Genomic DNA, 20562 nt, shown 5'->3' with positions numbered 1-20562 from the left:
CATGTTCAAACATAAGGGTGTCCACATGTGCACTTGGCACCAGGACACCCGAGGTCGCAGTTCGATGATCGACTTTGTAGTCGTGTCGTCGGATTTGCGGCCGCATGTTTTGGACACTCGGGTGAAGAGAGGGGTGGAGCTGTCAACTGATCACCACCTGGTGGTGTGTTGGCTCCGTTGGTGGGGGAAGATGCCGGTCCGACCTGGCAGACCCAAACGTATTGTGACAGTGCCTCTGGATTGGCAGACCGGGGTGGTGGTCCCCCATTTTAAGAAGGGGGACCGGAGGGTGTGTTCCAACTACAGAGGGATCACACTCCTCAGCCTCCCAGGTAAGGTCTATTCAGGGGTGCTGGAGAGGAGGGTCCGTCGGGAAGTCGAATCTCGGATTCAGGAGGAGCAGTGTGGTTTTCGTCCTGGCCGTGGAACAGTGGACCAGCTCTACACCCTCAGCAGGATCCTCGAGGGTGCGTGGGATTTCACTCAACCATTCCACATGTGTTTTGTGGATTTGGAGAAGGCGTTCGACCGTGTACCTCGGGGAGTCCTGTGGGGGGTGCTTCGGGAGTACGGTGTACCAGGCCCCCGATACGGGCTGTTCGGTCCCTGTACGACCGTTGCCAGAGTCTGGTCCGCATTGCCGGCAGTAAGTTGGATTCGTTTCCAGTGAGGGTTGGACTCCGCCAAGATTGCCCTTTGTCACCGATTCTGTTCATAATTTTTATGGACAGAACTTCTAGGCGCAGCCGAGGCGTTGAGGGGTTCCGGTTTGGTGGCCTCAGTATTGCATCTCTGCTTTTTGCAGATGATGTGGTGCTGTTGGCTTCATCAAGCCGGGATCTCCAACTCTCACTGGAGCGGTTCGCAGCCGAGTGTGAAACGGTTGGGATGAAGATCAGCACCTCCAAATCCGAGACCATCGTCCTCAGTCGGAAAAGGGTGGCGTGTCATCTCCGGGTCGGTGATGAGATCCTGCCCCAAGTGGAGGAGTTCAAGTATCTTGGGGTCTTGTTCACGAGTGAGGGTAGGATGGAGCGGGAGATCGACAGGCGGTGCAGCCTCTGCAGTGATGCGGACTCTGTATCGGTCTGTCGTGGTGAAGAAAGAGCTGAGCCAAAAGGCGAAGCTCTCGATTTGCCGGTCGATCTACGTTCCCTCCTCACCTATGGTCACGAGCTGTGGGTCGTGATCGAAAGAACAAGGTCCCGGATACAAGCGGCCGAAATGAGTTTCCTCCGCAGCGTGTCCGGGCTCTTCCTTAGAGACAGGGTGAGAAGCTCGGTCATCCGGGAGGGACTCAGAGTCGAGCCGCTGCTCCTCCGCGTTGAGAGGAGCCAGCTGGGGTGGCTCGGGAATCTGGTTCAGATGCCTCCTGGACGCCTCCCTGGGGAGGTGTTCCGGGCATGTCCTACCGGCGGGAGGCCCCGGGGACGACCCAGGACACGCTGGAGAGACTATGTCTCTCGGCTGGCCTGGGAACGCCTTGGGATCCCGCCGGCGGAGCTGGTTGAAGTGGCTGGGGAGAGGGGGGGGGGGGGGGGGGGGGTCTGGGTTTCTCCTAAAGCTGCTGCCCCCACAACCCGACCTCAGATAAGCGGTAGTAAATGGATGGATGGATGATTGGATGGTGGCAACCTGACCCACATTTTTACACAAGTCGGAATGCACTGTAGTCACTAACCCAGTAGTAAACCAATAATTACAATGATATATAAAAAGAACTTCTTGGCCATGATTATAAAACAATCAAATAAAAAAATTGCAAGTAGTGCGGTAACAACGCTGTTCTGTGACACTTGATGACGCCGATGTGCAAAGTAGCTCATGGCCTGCCATAAATGTTGTCAGGACTCTTTATCAACCAACGACCCCCTTTGAAGTGTTCTCTGACACTGATCAGGTTTTCGCTTGTAAAGAAAAAATGGATTTCAGAAAGCTCATTTGTGACTGCAGTGTGTACAATTGGGCATCCATGAGAGGTTTCCAATGCAACTTGCCATAAATGTCTTGGCGCAAAATATGAGATAATATGATGTAACGATTATCGGTCGGTTGTAGGTTTTTGCAACCTCAGTTCCAAAGGAACTCCACTTCTGTGTCCTGGACATGCCACCGTGGGGGTGACAAGAACATCCCCCACAAACAGCCACACATGCTCTGACTGACACGCGCACACACACACAAGTCAGAAAAGTAAAAGCCTTCTTAGAAACTTGACTTGTCTTATTTTGCAACAGAACAATGAATTATGAAATGTTATGTTTGCCATCTGTGAAATGTTGACTCCATGAAATTTCATGAAAATGTTCCTTTGCAGTGGCAGATTCTCCGCTAAACTTTCATGTGCATGCACGTTTTAAAGGAAGGTGGCGACCTCCCACCAGGGGTCTGGTAAGACCAAAGTGGAAAGTTACCAGCTTGGAGAGGGTTTTGGTAAAGGCTAATCAGATTGAATCTGGATCCCATGTTTGTCGAGATTCTCAGGTCAAAATTCAATCAATGCACCCCGTACAGTTGAATACCTCAAATGAAATGTTACCTAGCTTACACTGTTAAAAGCACGCTCCCTGCTTGCTTCTTCCTCTTTTGGCTCCGCTCCTCTTTTGCTCCTTTGGGCCCCTGGCCCTTTTGTTCCTGCTCTCCCCGGCTCTCCTCCATCCAGGGTCCTGCTTCTCAGACCAACCCCATCTGTAAGTGCAACTTTGCAGGCATTCGCCAGATTGTACAAATTGGTGCAAACTAGGTTGATTGTGGGTCCCATGTTGGTTTAAGAAATCCATCACCTTGGTTCACCTTCTTTTCCTCTGATGATTTCATTATTATAGTTCTCGTTTTATTTCCTATCATCGTAGTTAGTTTTGCTTCTTTAAGTTCTAAGTAGATTTTCCACCTAGGTTAGAGAATAAACGTGCATAAAACTCAAAACCTGGTTTTACTGTGTGTGTGTTTCATCAATTTATAGTGACCTCTAAGCTGAACAAAGAACTCACAAAATTGTATTAAGGGTACAGCCTTCATTTTAATGACTGATTCAACGAGGTTCTCATCTGTTATCCTGATAAAATTATCAAAAAGAGATGTGGTGCTCCGCAGGCAAGCTCAAAATTAATTTAAACATTAAAATTGAGTCTCCTTCAATTAATGAGCCAATTGATTATTAATTTAATAATTAACAATGATTCATTTAATAATTAATTGGACCGATTTCCCTGACAATGAGAAAATATTATATACAGCTGTTTGCCGGTCAAAGAGAATGTGTGCTTTCCACAATCTATGTAATTGTGGTCTTTTGTGTTGGACAAACAGATGTGTTACATAACATGCTCCGCTTTGCAAATAGGATTACCTGACATGGCCAACTACCCAGCGAGTACACCAAGGCACTCACATGACTCGTGTTACATAAGCTGCTGCCTGCTCTGGCGGATGCCTCCTAACACTTCAACTGGACTCTTAAATAGGTCACGCTTTTCCAGTGGAAAGAGGGCAATAAAAGTCCCAGCCTGTCTGAGGCCTCAGGAGAAAGCCGGGAGATTTCAGGAGCTCTTTGGTGGTGTGGTGCTACTTGAGGCATTGACCCTCCCAATAGCCTCCCTGAGCACAAACAAACTCATTTGACTTGTGGACTGTGCACTAAGGTCAGAGAACAAAGGGGTTCACTGTCCTGTTTGATACCAGTGGCATTGGATGTGTATCTATTGTCTTGAATCTAAGGCAGTGGTAAGGTTCACAGTTTAACATTCTATTAATGTATTTAACGCTTTACTGTAAGCTTTTAGTAGTTCATTTGTTGCATCTAACAAATGAGGGTTTCTGTTGTATTGTTTCAGAGTTAAACATGTTATAGGTGTGAATAGTCTTCATTTGGTACGCTGCTGGCTGTAATGAACATTGAGAGATCATGTCTGGTGTAGAGTGAATTTACAACCCATCAGCAGATGCATCTCATTTATATTTCTAATGACAGGTTGCTGTGCCCATTTTAGGACTGAGGGCTTCTTGTTGACCAAAGCAGGACAAAAACATTTTCCTAGTAGGCTTGCTATCGACTGAAAATGAAATCCCAATTGCTCAGGGCTCAGGTACAACCAGTCACAGCTCTTTTGCGAACATCAGACCAAAGTCAGAAAAGAGGTGAGCAATGATTGGTGGTCTGAGCTCTGAACAACTGTGATATAATTTTCTTTCGAGCGCAAGTGGCAAAATGGCCGCCCCCTGGATAAAAATGGGTGGATTTTGCTGCTTAATTCATATTACACAAACACAGTGATAATCAGAATCCCGTGTTTAGACTAGTGGGGGTGCATAGAACACATGGGGGGGTGAGTTGCCTTTTATACGTGGAGCTTGCCGTTTTAAAACTGCTAGCAAGATTTGAATTCCACCCCACTGAAAACTGAAAACTCTCACATTAATTCTTAATAATTTCCCACTTGCAAACATTTGCAAATGAAGGGTGTATTCAGACCTGCAGTTTTCGGTCCTGCTTTCTCACACTGGTCTGCACCTTTAATGCAGGTTTAAATACACACAAATGAATCCTGCTGAGGATCAACAAGCGGACCGAGACCCACTTTTTGAGGTGCGCTTGGTCCGCTTCCAAACTCACTCGATGTGGTTCGCTTCAAGTGTGAATACAAACTACTGCCGAAGTGCACTAACTGCAGGACAGATGCACATTTTTGGACCACCCTAGCCAAGCATTATTTTGGAAATGGCCTGGTAGTGAATGTTGTGCTAAATTCATACAAAATCCTCTGTATTCTGAAAGAAGAAGGGAAAAAAAGAAAAAGGGAAACAAATGAGTGATTGTTACTCATCATCTCAATCAAACCTGTCTTGTGAGTAACCTTGAGTAACCTTGCTCTGCTCTTGCTGTGCAAGCTGAATTTGTGAGTTCACAAACTGGAGAATACATCTTGTACTGAGCTGTTATTTTCCACTGATCGTTCGGACCAATCACAGAGCTACATTGTGTTTGGGGCGTGATATGCAGCTGTGACAAAACCAGGAAGCTAGCGCCGACGCCAGGGCAAACAATTCTAACATGGACGAATGGACACTGCAATTAATTCTATTCTTACAGAATTAGTCACCGTTTGCTTGTTGAATATTGAACAGCAAGAAGCGCTTGGTGCATTTTTAGCTGGTAAAGATGTTTGTGCTTTTCCCCCCTTCGACGAGAACGTAAACATTTTCATCTGTGGCCGTAATCGGTCAAAACAAACGTGCACAATGCTGCATCGCCCAATCAGCTTGAAGTATTGTACAGAATGTCCCGCCTTTGCCGAGCAAATCACCGTGGACTAGTCCCAGATTGATATTGTGGAGAACTCCCTCGAGTGACTCACAATAATCAGTCTGACTATTGCCAGGTTAGTGTAGTAGCCCTCTACACAAATCAGAAATGAAAAAGTAGCTCTCAGTTAGAAAAGGCTAGTCAACCCTGATCTACTGTATATGCTATGTACAGTAAGGTATCATACAACGAGAGTGTCCTTTAGATCTTACATTCACATTTCAGTTTTGTTTTTTGTTTTTTTTGGAGGAGAAATATAAGAAAACAACTACAAACAACTGTCCTTCAATTATTCCCAGCGCTCATTCTACCAGCGTTTGACGGGCGACAACAAGTCAGAGAAATTCTTCAAGGTGTTTAATGAGCGCATGAAGCTGGCCCAGCAGGAAATCAAGGCCACTGTGACCGTGAACACCAGTGACCTGGGCAACACGAAGAAAGATGAGGAATCTCTTGACAAAGACACGCCAGCACGCAATAAAGGTTAGCAGTTAGAGAATAGGATAGAGATTTAAATATTGGCTCAGAAAACACTTGTCAGTTCAGAAGTCACTGATGTTGTGCAAGAAAGCTTACAATCTCTGTTGTAGTTCATACCAGATGTCTTTAATTGGATGAGGTCAGTTTTTCCACAGCAAACTTATCCAACCATGCAGACATAGATACAGACAGCAGACAGACAAATCTAGTGGTCTGCGTTCTAGTTTTGTAACTCTGGATCACACCCGCAGGGAACTTTCTCATCATGCATCATTGGGTCTCAAGTCACAAACATTTGTTACTGTGGCCTTCACAACTCCTGTAAAACAATTACACTTAAATGCTGGTCATTTAACAAGTTTGTTTGAAGTGTTTGACACCAATTGTTGTGGTTAGTTAAAGATGTGCCACTGGTGACTGTGGTTACCGATGAGGTAAAGGAGCACCTGGTGGAAGCCTCAGCTGTCACCAAGAAGGCCTTCACAACATACCGCCGTGAGGTTGAAGCTGAAGAGCACCAAGCGGCTGCTGACAGCTCCTCCACAGCAACCACTGATAAGGGTCAGGAGGATGGAGAGATGAGCGTTATCATCACCATCATGCAACCCATCTTACGTCTCATGCAACTGCTGTGTGAGAACCACAACCGTGATCTACAGGTATATAAGACTTCATAACCTTTTTTTTTTTTAAATCACCATCCTCATTTGTATAGAAATGAAACTTGGTTGATAAAAGGCACCAGTTGCAGAACTTCTTGTTTCCACGTCTGACAGCTCGTCTCACTTTGGTTTCACTATGACCCTGGGATTACACCGGATGCGTGTGCGTTGCGTCTGCGTTGCGTTCCGGCGACGCAGCCGATACATTTCCACTCATTCAAATTGTTCAAATTACACCGGCTGCGTGTGTGTTGGGTGTCGACTGCGTCTCAGCTGCGTCGTGCAGCAGCCCTCCGCACGGATAGACCTATTTTCAATTTTTGACGGACGACGCATCCGTTGGCCTCCGTCAAATGGCAAGCTAGCACAGAACACATCGAGCGGGACAGGAAGACCGACGCAGTTTCAAAATAAATTCCCGGTTACTTTTCAGAATAAAACACTCGCCAGCTCCTATTTCGCAATTATGTCAGCAAAATGTCATAATGCTTAACGCTTAATTCACTGTTTAAACACTGGCGAACATGGACAAGGAGAGATTTATAACCGAGGTGGAAAGCAACAAAATGAGATATGACACGGCACATCCTTTTTATAAAGACAACTTAAAAAGGAATGCTGCATGGAATGTCATAGCAGGAGTGGACGGTGAGTTCAGTCAAAGAAAGTCCACCTCTCTTTCTGCTCCTCTGTTGAGCACAGACTTTCTGTGTCTTTGTCGTTGTTTTTAATGCCACATTATCGCGCGCGATCACGCGAGAAATGGCGGGAAGTTGTCGGCGACGGAGCTGCCGGACCGCAGTTGTGCGCAGCCAGACAAAAAATTGACGCGTCCGGAGCACGCAGTCAAGACGCAGCGGAACGGAGATGCAACGCACACGCATCCGGTGTAATCCCGGGGGGAGCTGTGACATTGATTTATCCATGGCGTTTTTTCTTTTCTGCCTCTCCGGCGACAATGCCACAGTGTGTATTTGTGTATCAGTGTGTATATGTGTATATAAGTCTGTGCTTTTGATGCGCAACCCACCGGAAATACTCAACCAGATGTAAACAAACATGACAACACAGCAAAGAAACACACTTTAAGAGCAAGATGGAAAGACGTTCAAATTCCTATGTTCCGCTTTATATGTACAGAAATATTTTGGTGAGCTCTGATACAGGCAGATGTTATCGTGGTTTTATTTAATTCATCTCCATCCTTCTCCAGAACTTTCTGCGCAATCAGAATAACAAGAACAACTACAATCTGGTTTGCGAGACACTTCAGTTCCTGGACTGTATTTGCGGCAGCACCACGGGAGGTCTGGGACTGCTTGGACTGTATATCAATGAAAAGAATGTGGGACTCATCAATCAGACTGTGGAAAGCCTCACTGAATACTGCCAAGGTCCCTGTCATGAGAACCAGGTACACACTCGCGGCGCAAGCTTATGCAAGGAGTTGTTTCATGTGTGAGGTGAGAAATGTCATTGTTTGCTATGTTATCTTTGTTTGTCCTATAGAACTGCATTGCCACTCATGAATGCAATGGTATTGACATTATCATAGCACTTATCCTCAATGACATCAATCCACTTGGCAAGAAGAGGATGGACTTGGTGTTGGAACTAAAAGTGAGTGATTCTGAATCAGTATTAACGGTGATAGGGGGCGCCAAAATAAAATTTTGCTTATGGCCCAGTGGAGGCTTGCGCCTGCACTACTTCCAGCCAACACAGTGATGAGTAGATCATTTGTGGTACATCTTATATGCTTACCAAATTTGCACACATTACAAAAACCTCTTTAAAGCCTCATAATTGCCTACTCAAAACCAAACATGGCATGTCTTTCCTGCCCGTGGCTGTCAAGGCATTCAACAGGATCCGTTACCACTATAAATAAAATCATAATGAAACAAAATTTCTGTTAAGTGTGGAAAAACACGAGGCAACAGGTTTTTGTTTTAAAGTGTAACTCGTCCCCTAACCAGACTTACTCCACCCCTCACTAACATTTGAAAACTGCGCTCAAAAGGGGTGTTGCCTGGAGGACTGTTGGGCTTGCGAGGGGGCAGAGGGTTGGGCGTGGTCTGGCTGTGATTGACAGTAGCAGTGAACACTACGGTCTAAATCATTCCTATTCTATGACATCCATCCATCCATTTGCTTAACCGCTTAGTCCTCACAAGGGTCGCGGGGGTGCTGGATCCTAGCTGGATCTCAGCTGGCTTCGGGCAGCAGGTGGGGTACACCCTGAACTGGTCGCCAGCCAATTACAGGGCACACAGAGACGAACAACCACCCACACTCACACTCACATGCAAACCTAGGGACAATTCAGAGCGCCCAATTAACCTGCCAAGCATGTCTTTGGAATGTGGGAGGAGACTGGAGTACCCGGAGAAGACCCACACAGGGATGGGGAGAACATGCAAACTCCACCCAGGAAGGCCGTATTCTATGACAAGCTATGCTAAATATACTAACCAAATGCTATGCTATTGCTAATAAACCATTAACCTGAAAAACAATTTCAAGATGTTTGCAAAACACTACTATTCCAGCTCCAAATTGCTAAGGACGCGTGCAAGTTTCAAAGAAGTGATGTCAGAAATCCGTGCTCGTCCAATGAGGGGACAAACAGCCAAATTGTGTTTATCCCAGTGTTTAACCTGAAGATGGTGCCACACAGATGGTTTTTGCTCCAAATTCCAGCTTTCAACAAAAGTGCACTAAAATGTCAAAATAATGACTAGGACATGTAGACAGCATTACGTTTATACAGTTTATCAGCAAAAAAAAAAAAAAAAAAGTTGCTATGGCGTTGAGTGTCCCTTATTGTTACAGGAAGTTAGTTTTTTTTTTTTTGTTGATTAGTTTGAAATGTACAGAAGTGCAGATCTGGAGCTGGATAAAAGAGCACAGTGAGGAAATGTTCAGATTTCACTTATATGGCGCTGCAATGATGAAAATCTTGTGGCCGTTGGCTCACACTTTTTAATTTGCATGCCACCATCTATAAAAATGGATTAAAACATTCTGCGCAGCTTGATTTTAGATTGAATCTTCAAGATTGTTAAACTTAAAGTCTCGAGTTTTCCCTCTCCTAATTAGTCTTCAAGTTTACTTTTGATGCATATTTGGTGTATATTGCTGAAATACATGTGAACTAAACTGCATTTAGTTTTCTATGGGATGTCAATTATTTTTATGTGTAATGTACCCACAGAATAATGCCTCCAAGCTTCTTCTTGCCATTATGGAGAGTCGCCATGACAGTGAGAATGCCGAAAGGATACTATACAACATGAGGCCTAAAGAGCTGGTATGCGGTTTAAACCATACAAATACTCATAGTATTTAGATATTGTACTGCAGGAGATGTATATTTTTTTCTGACATGATTTCTGTGTAGGTTGAAGTGATAAAAAAGGCATACATGCAGGGTGAGATAGAGGTGGAAGAGCCTCAGGAGGGAGAAGACGGAGAAGAGGAGCATTCTGCATCGCCACGAAATGTCGGCCATAATATCTATATCTTGGCACATCAAGTAAGAGCGCATTAACATGAGGGCACACACAACATTTACATTTCATACACCCTCAGGCATTAGACTGTTTAGCACCCAAGAGGTTATCAAACATAAGGATCATCTTCGCTTTGAAGTGCATGTGTGTAACGTGTTGCGGTTCAATATGAAAATGTCTGTTTCTGTAAGGGCACTTGTTGCAGCCCTTGGCGTCCGAAAAGATGAAGCGGCGTTGCGTTCAACAGGTGCACACTTTATTCACTTTCAAGCACCGTGAAACTAAAACAATACAAACATTGTATCAAAAAAATTGTCACAAACAATACGTTACTCACATACCTCGCTTCGCCCACCAACCACTCAACAATCAGAAAATACATGTAACTATAACATTCAGCAGCAACAAAAAATAAAAGTAAACATACTCGCTTACATTCTGCTCTTCAAAAGCGCCCGTACCTTCCTTAATCGCTAGCGACTTTGACACTCCCAACTCGTGTATATAGCCAGATGCAAAACCGTGACTAGCAAAGCTAGCGTGTACCGACACTTTATACTGTTTCCGGGGCATGTAAGCAACCCCGGACATACCCACGTGACCTGTTCGACTGGCCACTTACACTCCCCGCCAATCATGCCATGAATTAATAATCTCACAAATGAATCATGCATGATTTCACAACTGGTCACATTTTTAATCAATAACAAATTTAAAACATTGCCTGATACAAGATTTGCTACCACGCTATAAATTAATCACTTTCTAACAAAAGTACCAACTTTTGAACAGGCCTTTCAATAAGTAACTTTAATGAATTGTCCTTAGCGACTAAATTGCGCTCTCCCACTTGAATCCTAACACGACGAACCAGTCCATCAGGATCTTCCTTGGTCTCAACAACTCGTCCCAAGTGCCACTGATTCCTTGGCAGAGTGTCCTCCTTAATAATTACAATGTCATTAACCTTCAAGTTGCGCCGAGGAACATGCCATTTTTGCCTCAGGGAAATATTGAAAAGATATTCCTTTTTCCATCTACTCCAGAATTGTTCAGTTAGGTACTGCACCCGGCGCCATCTTTTCCTGGCGTACAGATCCTCCTTCACAAAAGTTCCAGGAAGTGGTAGGGCAACTTTAGACTTCATCAAGAGAAAATGGTTTGGAGTCAAAGGGTGAATTCGGATCATTTATTCCATCAACATTGAGAGGACGACTGTTCACAATTGCCATAGCTTCATAAAACAATGTTCTGAGCGATGCATCATCAAGTCTTCCTGGGCACTGAGCAATAGTCATATTCAGGACACTGCGGATAGTACGTATTTGGCGCTCCCAAATTCCACCTGGATGACTAGCTGAAGGGGCATTAAACTTAAACTCACACTGCCTGTCTGCCAGGAAGGCCTCGAGTACTCTAGTGTCACAATGTTTTAGAAGTTCTTTAAATTCATTACTGGCGCCAACAAAGTTTGTTCCCTGATCATACCGGAGTTGAGAGACTGCTCCTCTCAGACTAATAAAACACCTTAAAGCATTAATAAAGGCATCGGTAGACAGATCATCCAACATCTCGATGTGGATAGACCGGGAACACATACATGTGATCAGAAGTCCATATCTCGTCATCTCTTTACGACCGTTTTTAACAACAAAGGGACCGAAGCAGTCCATGCCACAAAATGTAAATGGCGCAGAGATTTCACAACGTTCCTCGGGAAGATCTGACATTTTTTGTTCTTCAACTGGTCTCCTTTGCTTACGGCACCGCACACATTTATAAATCAAGTTTGCAACAGATTTACTCCCCCCTATCACCCAAAAGCCATTGGCTCTGAGTTCCATCAAAGTTTGATTTCGACAGGGGGGATTTGGCTCATTTAAGCAGGTTCAAGAAAAGTACAACCTTCCAAGTCATGATTTTTTCAGATACCTACAGATAAGGGATTATGTGAGGAGGCATCAGCTCGACATCGAGGCTTGTGCCCCCACCCATCTTGATATATGCCTTACATTTGACCCGAATTCAGAGAAGCTAATTTCTCGTATCTATGCTTATTTGTTATTGTTGGAGCCAGTTAAGTCTGTGTTAATAAAATCAAAGTGGGAGGAAGAATTAGGTATGACCATCACTGAGGTACAATGGGAAGAAGGCTTGAAGTATATTAATAGATGCTCTCGTAATGCAAGGCACTGTTTAATCCAGTTTAAGGTATTGCATCGCCTTCATTTCTCTAGAGCAAGGTTACATGCCATCTATCCAGAGGTGTCCTCCACTTGTGTGAAATGTTCTTTGTCAGAGGACACTCTCAGTCATAGTTTTGTTCTGTGTCCGAAGGTTCGTGGATTCTGGACAGAAATTTTTGAAATGATGTCTGAAATCCTTCATAATCAGTTGGAACCTGAACCTTTGGTGATTATTTTTGGATGTTCTGATAACATTGTAAACTTGAGTCATGCAGAACGTTGTTTCGTTTCTTACTGTATTGTAGTTGCAAAAAGATTGCTTCTAATGCACTGGAAAAAGAAGGACACACCATCACCAAGACACTGGCTAAGAGATCTTACAAACACACTTCACCTGGAAAGGATACGATTCATTCTCTCTGATAATCTCTCATCCTTTACCAAAATATGGCAACCACTCTGTGATTATCTTCACCTGTAACATATGAGGTTTGGGTATGTTTCTTTTTACACAAGTGATTTTTATGTATGTTGGGACAGATGGGCAGCTGGATGTTTTTTTTATTTTTTTATTTTTTATTTTTTTCCCCCCTTTTCTTAAGTAGTTATTTTTATTTTGTATTAATATAAATGTGCAGATGCATACTACTTTCTTTATTGGAATTTGTACTGTACCATTTTGTTTTCTGCTCAATAAAAATATGTTAACAAAAGTTTGATTTCGACCCTGATGGCAAACTTGATTATGGAAGTGGGACAAGATCAGCTTAGTAATGTGGCTGCCCTTAGGAAGAATAACAGGATGTCTTTGCTCTTCACTGAGGGTCGGTCCTTTAAGTCTTCCACCAACATGAATCAGCCTCTGTTCCAAAATTGGATTAAGGTAGAAGAGTGGACTTGATTTTGAAAGGGTGGCACCTTGAAACTTCCTTTTAAGAATTTTAAGATCGGCAGGAAAAGCTTGTTGCTGCAGTAACTTAAAAACTGCCTCAGCAGCCCCTTTACGTTCTGCCACATTCACATGGTCGACATACTGAAGCTTCGAACCAAGTCTTTTAATTCTTGCGACCACCTTAACAAGTGTAGTCCAGCAAGAAAACCTTTCCAATCGCTTTAAGATGTCTGCATGCTCGGTGACTGTAGTTGCAGACACATTAACTAATTTGACTTCAGGGTCACCAACAAGTAACTCAAAGGGTTCAGACACTGGATGCACTTCTTGTTCCCATAAAAACTTGGGCCCTGATAACCAGCAGGTGGAAAAAATGTCCGCACCATGAAGACCCCTAGAGGCAAGGTCAGCAGGGTTCTGAGTCGTATCAACATAATGCCAGTTACGAGGATCAGTTTTTTCTCTAATAAGCTGAACTCTGTTTGCAACAAGCACATGAAATCTTCGTGCCTCATTATTTATGTAGGCTTGAGAGTCAGTCCAGAAACATTCCTTGTCTATTTTCATTTGGAGCTCTTCCTTTAACATGGCACTCAACCTGGCTGCTGTCACTGCAGCTGAAAGTTCCAACCTTGGGATGCTTGTAACTTTTACGGGTGCGACTCGTGCCTTGGCCATGACCAGACTACAATGAACTTCTTGTCTATCGTTCTTATACCTTAAATAAGAACAGGAGCCATATCCTGTGCTGCTGGCATCTGAAAAGTGATGCAATTCTATGCTCACAATGTTTCCAAAGTTTGGAGGATGGTAACATCTTGACACAGAGAGATCCTTCAATACTTCGAAGCCATCTTTCCACTCCTCCCACCGTGAACTTAAGTGCTCTAGGAGTGAATCATCCCATCCAATGCCTTTGTGACATAATTCCTGTAGGATCAATTTTCCATTCAAAATGAAGGGAGATAGAAGTCCAAGTGGATCATACAGGGAAGCCACAACAGACAGAAGTCCACGACGTGTTGGAGGATAGTCTTTTAACGTAACGCTAAAACTAAAGGTATCACTGTCCATTGACCACTGGATGCCCAGTACATATCCATCTGATGCAACTTCTGAATCAAGTCAAAGAGGGTCAATTGATTCAGCTCTTTCTGAGGGAGCAACACAGGAAAGAACATCTTTCTGATTGGAATTAAATTTATGCAGTCTCAGGCTTGCACATTTACACATATCCTGCGCCTCAATAATCAAATCTTGAGCTTCTTGGACAGTAGGAACACTAATTAACCCATTGTCAACATAGAAGTTATTTTCAACAAAGGCAGAAGCTGCAGGATAAAAAGTTTTGTATTGCTGTGATAAATACTTCAGTCCAAAATTAGCACATCCAGGTGAGGAGGCAGCGCCGAAAAGATACACTGTCATTCTGTAGTCTCGTGGCTCATTTTCTAACTTACTCCCCTCCCACCAAATAAACCTCAAGTAGTTGCGAACTTAAAGGGATCGTTCGGATTTTTTAACATGAATCTCAATTTCATCCTCACCTCCAGCGTGTGCGATCAGCACTGACTTACCCCTGACAGCGTTCTGTGACACGCGTTCTGGTTCGATGTTGGACGAGAGGAAAATAGTCCAGCAAGCTGGCTGGGGTCTCGGAAATAACGCGTTTCTCTTCTAAAAACTATTTGTTTTCAAAAGCGTGATACATTTCCATCACAATACTCCTTTCCTGAAAAAAGTCAGACGCCATTACCGCCAGCCACTACTTTTCTGTTCGTTCGTATCACTGCGCGGCGCCCTGTAGACAGCGAATTGACGCACTGCTGCCAGCTGATCCTTTCGCCTGAAGTTGTTTGCCTTTTCGGCGGAAGTATCAGCTAGCTGGCTGCAGTGCGTCGGTTAGCGCTCTACAGGGCGCCGCGCAGTGATACGAACGAACAGAAAAGTAGTGGCTGGCGGTAATGAACACTGTCAGGGGTAAGTCAGTGCTGATCGCACACACTGGAGGTGAGGATGAAATTGAGATTCATGTTAAAAAAGCCGAACGATCCCTTTAAGGAGAAACATGGAAATGATGAAACATTTTTTCCCACATCACAAATCACAGCAACTTCCTCCTTTCTGAAACGGCACAGAACTCCCACCAGTGAATTAATCAGATCAGGGCCAGTAAGTAAAGTGTCATTCATTGAGACCCCCCGAAATCTTGCCGAACAGTCAAAAACTACTCTTAGCTTGTTTGGCTTCTTTGGATGGTAAATCCCATGATGAGGTATATACCAAACTGTTTGCTCTTCAGAAACTGCTGGTGCTGGTTCTGCATCACCCTTCCTAATTATGTCCTCCATAAAAGCAGTGTACTGGTTATGATACAATTTGTTAGCAGATAATTTCCTTTTGAGGTGTTGCAGCCGAACAATAGCCAGCCCTTTATTATTTGGCAATAATGGTGGGTTATCACTTTTAAAGGGGAGGGGCATCTGATAATGACCATCTTCCTTCTGCTGATGTTATCACTCAAGAAGCGTATAAAGTATGCATCTTCTTACTTGTCCTCATAACATTTTTCGTTAAAGTCTGACTCCAATACCTTTAGCACATCCGTAACAGCGGGAACAGGCAGTTCTTTAACTATCACACGATGCACAAAACTATGACTTGCCTGTCGATCCAAATAAGGATTAACTGACCCTATTATACTCCAACCAAGTGTAGTTTTCTGAGCAAAGGGTTCGGTTTCACTTCCCAAAATGACCTCAAGGAGCGCTAAAGCCGCAGGGCAATTATAACCAATAAGAAGTCCCACGCCGCAATCTTGAAGTGGTGGCATTTCACTGGCTAGATGACTAAGATGAGGCCACTTTTATTATTCAGAGAGCCTTTAGAGAGAGACTTGTTAAATGGCCAAATATAGCCATTCGTTTATTAACAGGATCACAAATCTCAGAGGATAAGATACTGCATGCATCCATTCTTTTGACAATCTCTGGTGTACTTGTGTGATTGCAGCGAATGGACTCATACTGCTGGCACACTTTGTCATGCTTGACTTTAATATTTCTTTGAATTTCATCAAGCTCCTCAGGTGAACACAAAGTCTTTAGTTTAGTTCATATTTCTTTAGATGCCAGCTTCCATGCCTCATATGCTTTATTGAATGTTTTCTCCTTTTTCTTCATTTTCTGTTTTTGTAGCTACTTGCCCTTTTCAGTTAAGGAACGCTCACGAGAGCTTGACCGAACAGGTTCAACTTTGGGGGAAATTTTTAGCTCTTCAATAGGTCCTAACCTATTATTCCTTTATAGAAATAATAAAATAACTTTAAAATCTATCTACACTCAAAAATAAAGGTGTGGCCTTTTCCCCAACACTAATATCAGACATTTACATATCAAAGTTAATATACCACACCACAAATATGTAAAACAATATAAAATTCCCTTGTCCAAAAATACTTGTTTATACAACCTATTAATTCCAATGTTTTTTAAAAGATGTTCTTATTCAAGTAGGATTAAAGTACACCCTTTTTAACATTTTATCACAGCATTTCAATTCAAACTTTCATGCAAGGAACTATCACATTCACAAGAATGTACCATTTATCAAATTTAAACAACATCCGACATGGTTAAAATGTCCATCATTTAAAAAAAAAAAAAAAAGGCAAAAGGGAACCCTTAAGTGTTCAATATTCACTTGAAGAGTAAATTCTCTCCAAATAACTTTACCCCAGCCACCAAGGTCTCTCATGGCAGGTGTAGCACACTTAGGCCGCCAATAAATGACACTCCCCGTTCGTAGATGATTCCAACGCAGCGTCGACTGTATTTACTTGCTCAACGATGATTCCAATATAGCGTCGAGTTTCACTGTTGCAGCCCTTGGCGTCTGAAAAGATGAAGCGGCGTTGCGTTCAACAGGTGCACACTTTATTCACTTTCAAGCACCGTGAAACTAAATCAACACAAACATTGTATCAAAAAAATTGTCACAAACAATATGTTACACAATAAGCACAAAACACGTCACCGATGGCCACATACCTCGCTTCGCCCACCAAGGGATACAAAATCCGTCAATTTCCAAGGAATTGTAGCCGCACAGACAGTAGCCAACACCACATCGACTACACTCAACAATCAGAAAATACATGTAACTATAACATTCAGCAGCAACAAAAAATAAAAGTAAACATACTCGCTTATCCGGGATTTACACCGGATGCGGCTGCGGTGCGGTTGCGGTGCGTTCCGGCGACTCAAGCAATTAGATTACATTCATTCGAATGGTGCAGTTTACACCGCTTGCGTGTGCGTTGCGTGTCGACTGCGTCTCAGCTGCGGCGTGCCGCAGCCCTTCCGCAAGGATAGACCTACCCCGGGTTTACACCGGTTGCGTGTGCGGTGCGGCTGCGGTGCGGTGCGTTTGACTGCGTGCTCCGGACGCGTCAATTTTTTGGCCAATCCACACCGGCTCCGCACAGCTGCGGTCCGGCAGCTCCGTCGCCGACCACTTCCCGCCATGTCTCGCGTGACCGCGGCATTAAAAACAACGACAAACACACAGAAAGTCTGTGCTCAACAGAGAAGCAGAAAGAGAGGTGGACTTTTATTATTTTGTGGATTTCTACCTCCAATATAAACCTCTCCTCGTCCATGTTCACTGGTGTCTAAACCGTGAATGAGCACCTCGCACGTTAACTCCAGGCCCGTCTACGCCCACATCACGTTTTGCTAGCATGCTTGCGAAATAGGAGCTGGCGAGTGTTTTATCTTGAAAGGTAACCGGAAATTTATTTTGAAACTGCGTCGGTCTTCCTGTCCCGCTCGATGTGTTTTGTACTAGCTTGCCATTTGCCGGAGGCCTACCGCTACGGCGTCCGGCAAAAATACATTCTGCTCTTCAAAAGCGCCCGTACCTTCCTTAATCGCTCGCGACTTTGACACTCCCAACTCGTGTATATAGCCAGATGCTGTCTAGCAAAGCTAGCGTGTACCAACACTTTATACTGTTTCCAGGGCATGTAAGCAACCCCGGACATACCCACGTGACCTGTTCGACTGGCCACTTACAGCACTTGCAATCACTTGTGTAGAGTACACCTGTTAAATGAAGCAAGTTGGCTGAATCATGACCACCATAAATGTTATGCTGTTTGTTACTAAGTTGGCCCGACATAACAAGGAACTGCAAGCCATGTTGAAACCAGGGGGGACCACGTACGGAGAGGGTGACGAGGCGCTGGAGTTCTACGCTAAGCACACAGCTCAGATTGAGGTTAGTTGCCATTGGTTCAGTCATCTAAATTCCATCTGCTGCTGTTAGCTTTCATTTTACGGATTATTCGATTCAAATTAAAAGTGTAATATTTATCCATGTTATATTGGAAAATACATATGTGACAGGTAAAGGGATATGAATTGGCTTGGGTTTTTATTGTCTTTCACACTTTCCAAAATGAAAAGGAAATGGCATGGCATGTAAACACACAATAGGTGTGTATGTGTGCGTGTATGCGAGATTAGATATCGTTTTTTTCCAGGTTAATATGTTGTAATGATGGAAAGAACTCTGACGCCAAATTAGATGTAAGAATGGTACATGTTAATGCACACTACCACCCGCTTAGAGACACCTGCCTACTCTGATGAGTTTTTGTATTACAAATTGTACCTTTTAACCTCATGTCTGAGAGACACTGTCAGAGAGATTGAGCAATACACCTATTGCAGGCACATTGTAGGTCAGGGGTGGGCAAACTCGGTCCTCGAGGGACGGAGTCCTGCAGGTTTTGGATGTTTCCCTTCTCCAACACAGCTAATATATGTTCAGCTCATCAGCAAGCTCTGCATAAGCCTGATGAACGATCCTGGTGATCGGAATCAGCTTGTGTTGGAATTTGGAAGAGAGACACCTCAAAATCTGCAGGACTGCGGCCCTCGAGGACAGAGTTTGCCCCCCGCCCACTGTTGTAGGTTGTAGTTTGTTTTTGTTTCACTTTTACTTTGGGTACAACCCTTTGTATGCATCTATGGATGTTTTTAAAGTGCTCTTTGTTTTTGTTTGAGTTTTACTTTCTGTACAGCACTTTGTATGCAGCTATGGTTGTTTTTAAAATGCTCTGTAAATAAAGTTGAGGTGAGTTCAATATGCTGATTTGGGGTTTTATATCAATGTAAGGATACGCCTTGAGATGCCCCTTAAATATTCTTGAAAGGCTATTCACTTTATTGAATGATGAGATGTTGTGGTTCTGTCTAGATTGTCCGTTTGGATCGAACCATGGAGCAAATAGTTTTTCCTGTGCCCAACATCTGCGAATTCCTTACTCAAGAGTCCAAGCTACGCGTCTACTACACCACAGAGCGTGATGAGCAAGGCAGCAAGATAAATGACTTCTTCTTGCGCTCCGAGGACCTTTTTAATGAGATGAATTGGCAGAAGAAGCTGCGAGGTACTCAAGAGGCGACTGGTAACACAAACACCGTTCCATGTGCGTCTACCTCTTAAACAACTTTATTCTTTGTAGTTCCTGTTTTATATGCTTTCCTCTCATATATATCTCCAGGCCTGCATAAAGACAAATATATTTATATTGTATAATCTGTTAATGAATATTCTAAATTTCCCTAACATATTTATTTGTGATTTCTCCAGGGTATAATTCACATGTCTAGCACATTAAATCAGCTGGGATCAGCTAGAGTTGAGGCTGTTTGATTATACTACATCAGGGGTTCTCAAATGGAGATGTAAAAGATCCAGAATGTTTTTTATTTTTTATTTTTAAGAAGTCATAGGTCCACAGTACGTGGTGGCAAAAAAATTGTGCCTTTTTTTTTTTTTAAACTACTGTTTTTATGTGTTTTGGGTCTGTACAGTAATAATCAGGAGTTACTGGAAGCCACAAATTTATTTTCATTATCACACTGATACTTTCTTGCTTAGTATTACCCAATAAAGTAAAAATAATAAACTTTAAGTAAAGGTGAATCAAGTGTCTTGTGAGTTTAACAGGTTTGCCATTTACTCAAAATGGCAGACACTTTTTCTATGCTGCCAAAATGGCTGTGCTCACGCCCATTTTTGGGACGCGTGACATCGTCTGGATCTCTTTTGGGTAGTTTATCGCTGTGTTTGATCTGTGTTTGAACTTTGTGATAAAATTTTACAAAAAACAATCAAATGAGAAACATAAAATTAAGGTGCTAACTGAGAGTGCCTCCCATAACATGACTTCGTACTAATGTTGGAAATCGAGTGCCCCCTGTATATTTTATTGGCTGTCCATGACACAGCCTAAATGTTGCGAATCATTGCTCAAGGGTTTTATCGTGATGTCTAATAAGGTGACAACTTGAAAAGCACCATGAATAACCAGTCAATTAACTGTCAGATCGTATGTTTATATATATATATATATATATATATATATATATATATATATATATATATATATATATATATATATATATATATATATATATATGTATGTATATATATGTATGTATATGTATGT

General features: G+C 43.2%; 1 protein-coding gene across 10 annotated transcripts in view; it reads left to right on the top strand.

Moving 5' to 3' along the window:
- The window catches only part of itpr1b (inositol 1,4,5-trisphosphate receptor, type 1b), a 437606-nt gene that overhangs the window by 377241 nt on the left and 39803 nt on the right, over nt 1–20562 (top strand). For 6 of the 10 annotated variants that reach the window (XM_077530278.1, XM_077530272.1, XM_077530277.1 and 3 more), the window contains 8 exons: nt 5602–5785; nt 6179–6441; nt 7658–7858; nt 7954–8064; nt 9662–9757; nt 9848–9982; nt 18210–18320; nt 19305–19536. In XM_077530278.1, the coding sequence (XP_077386404.1) occupies nt 5602–5785; nt 6179–6441; nt 7658–7858; nt 7954–8064; nt 9662–9757; nt 9848–9982; nt 18210–18320; nt 19305–19536 (1333 nt within the window). The remainder of the gene's footprint in view (nt 1–5601; nt 5786–6178; nt 6442–7657; nt 7859–7953; nt 8065–9661; nt 9758–9847; nt 9983–18209; nt 18321–19304; nt 19537–20562) is intronic. The other 4 variants (XM_077530281.1, XM_077530280.1, XM_077530276.1 and 1 more) reach the window with 1 other exon arrangement.

Source organism: Festucalex cinctus, chromosome 8 (genome assembly GCF_051991245.1).
Source record: "Festucalex cinctus isolate MCC-2025b chromosome 8, RoL_Fcin_1.0, whole genome shotgun sequence".
In the NCBI taxonomy this organism is placed as follows: Eukaryota; Metazoa; Chordata; class Actinopteri; order Syngnathiformes; family Syngnathidae; genus Festucalex; species Festucalex cinctus.
The sequence above is the reverse complement of the archived record's forward strand: the minus strand, read 5'-3'. Positions and strand labels throughout refer to the sequence as shown.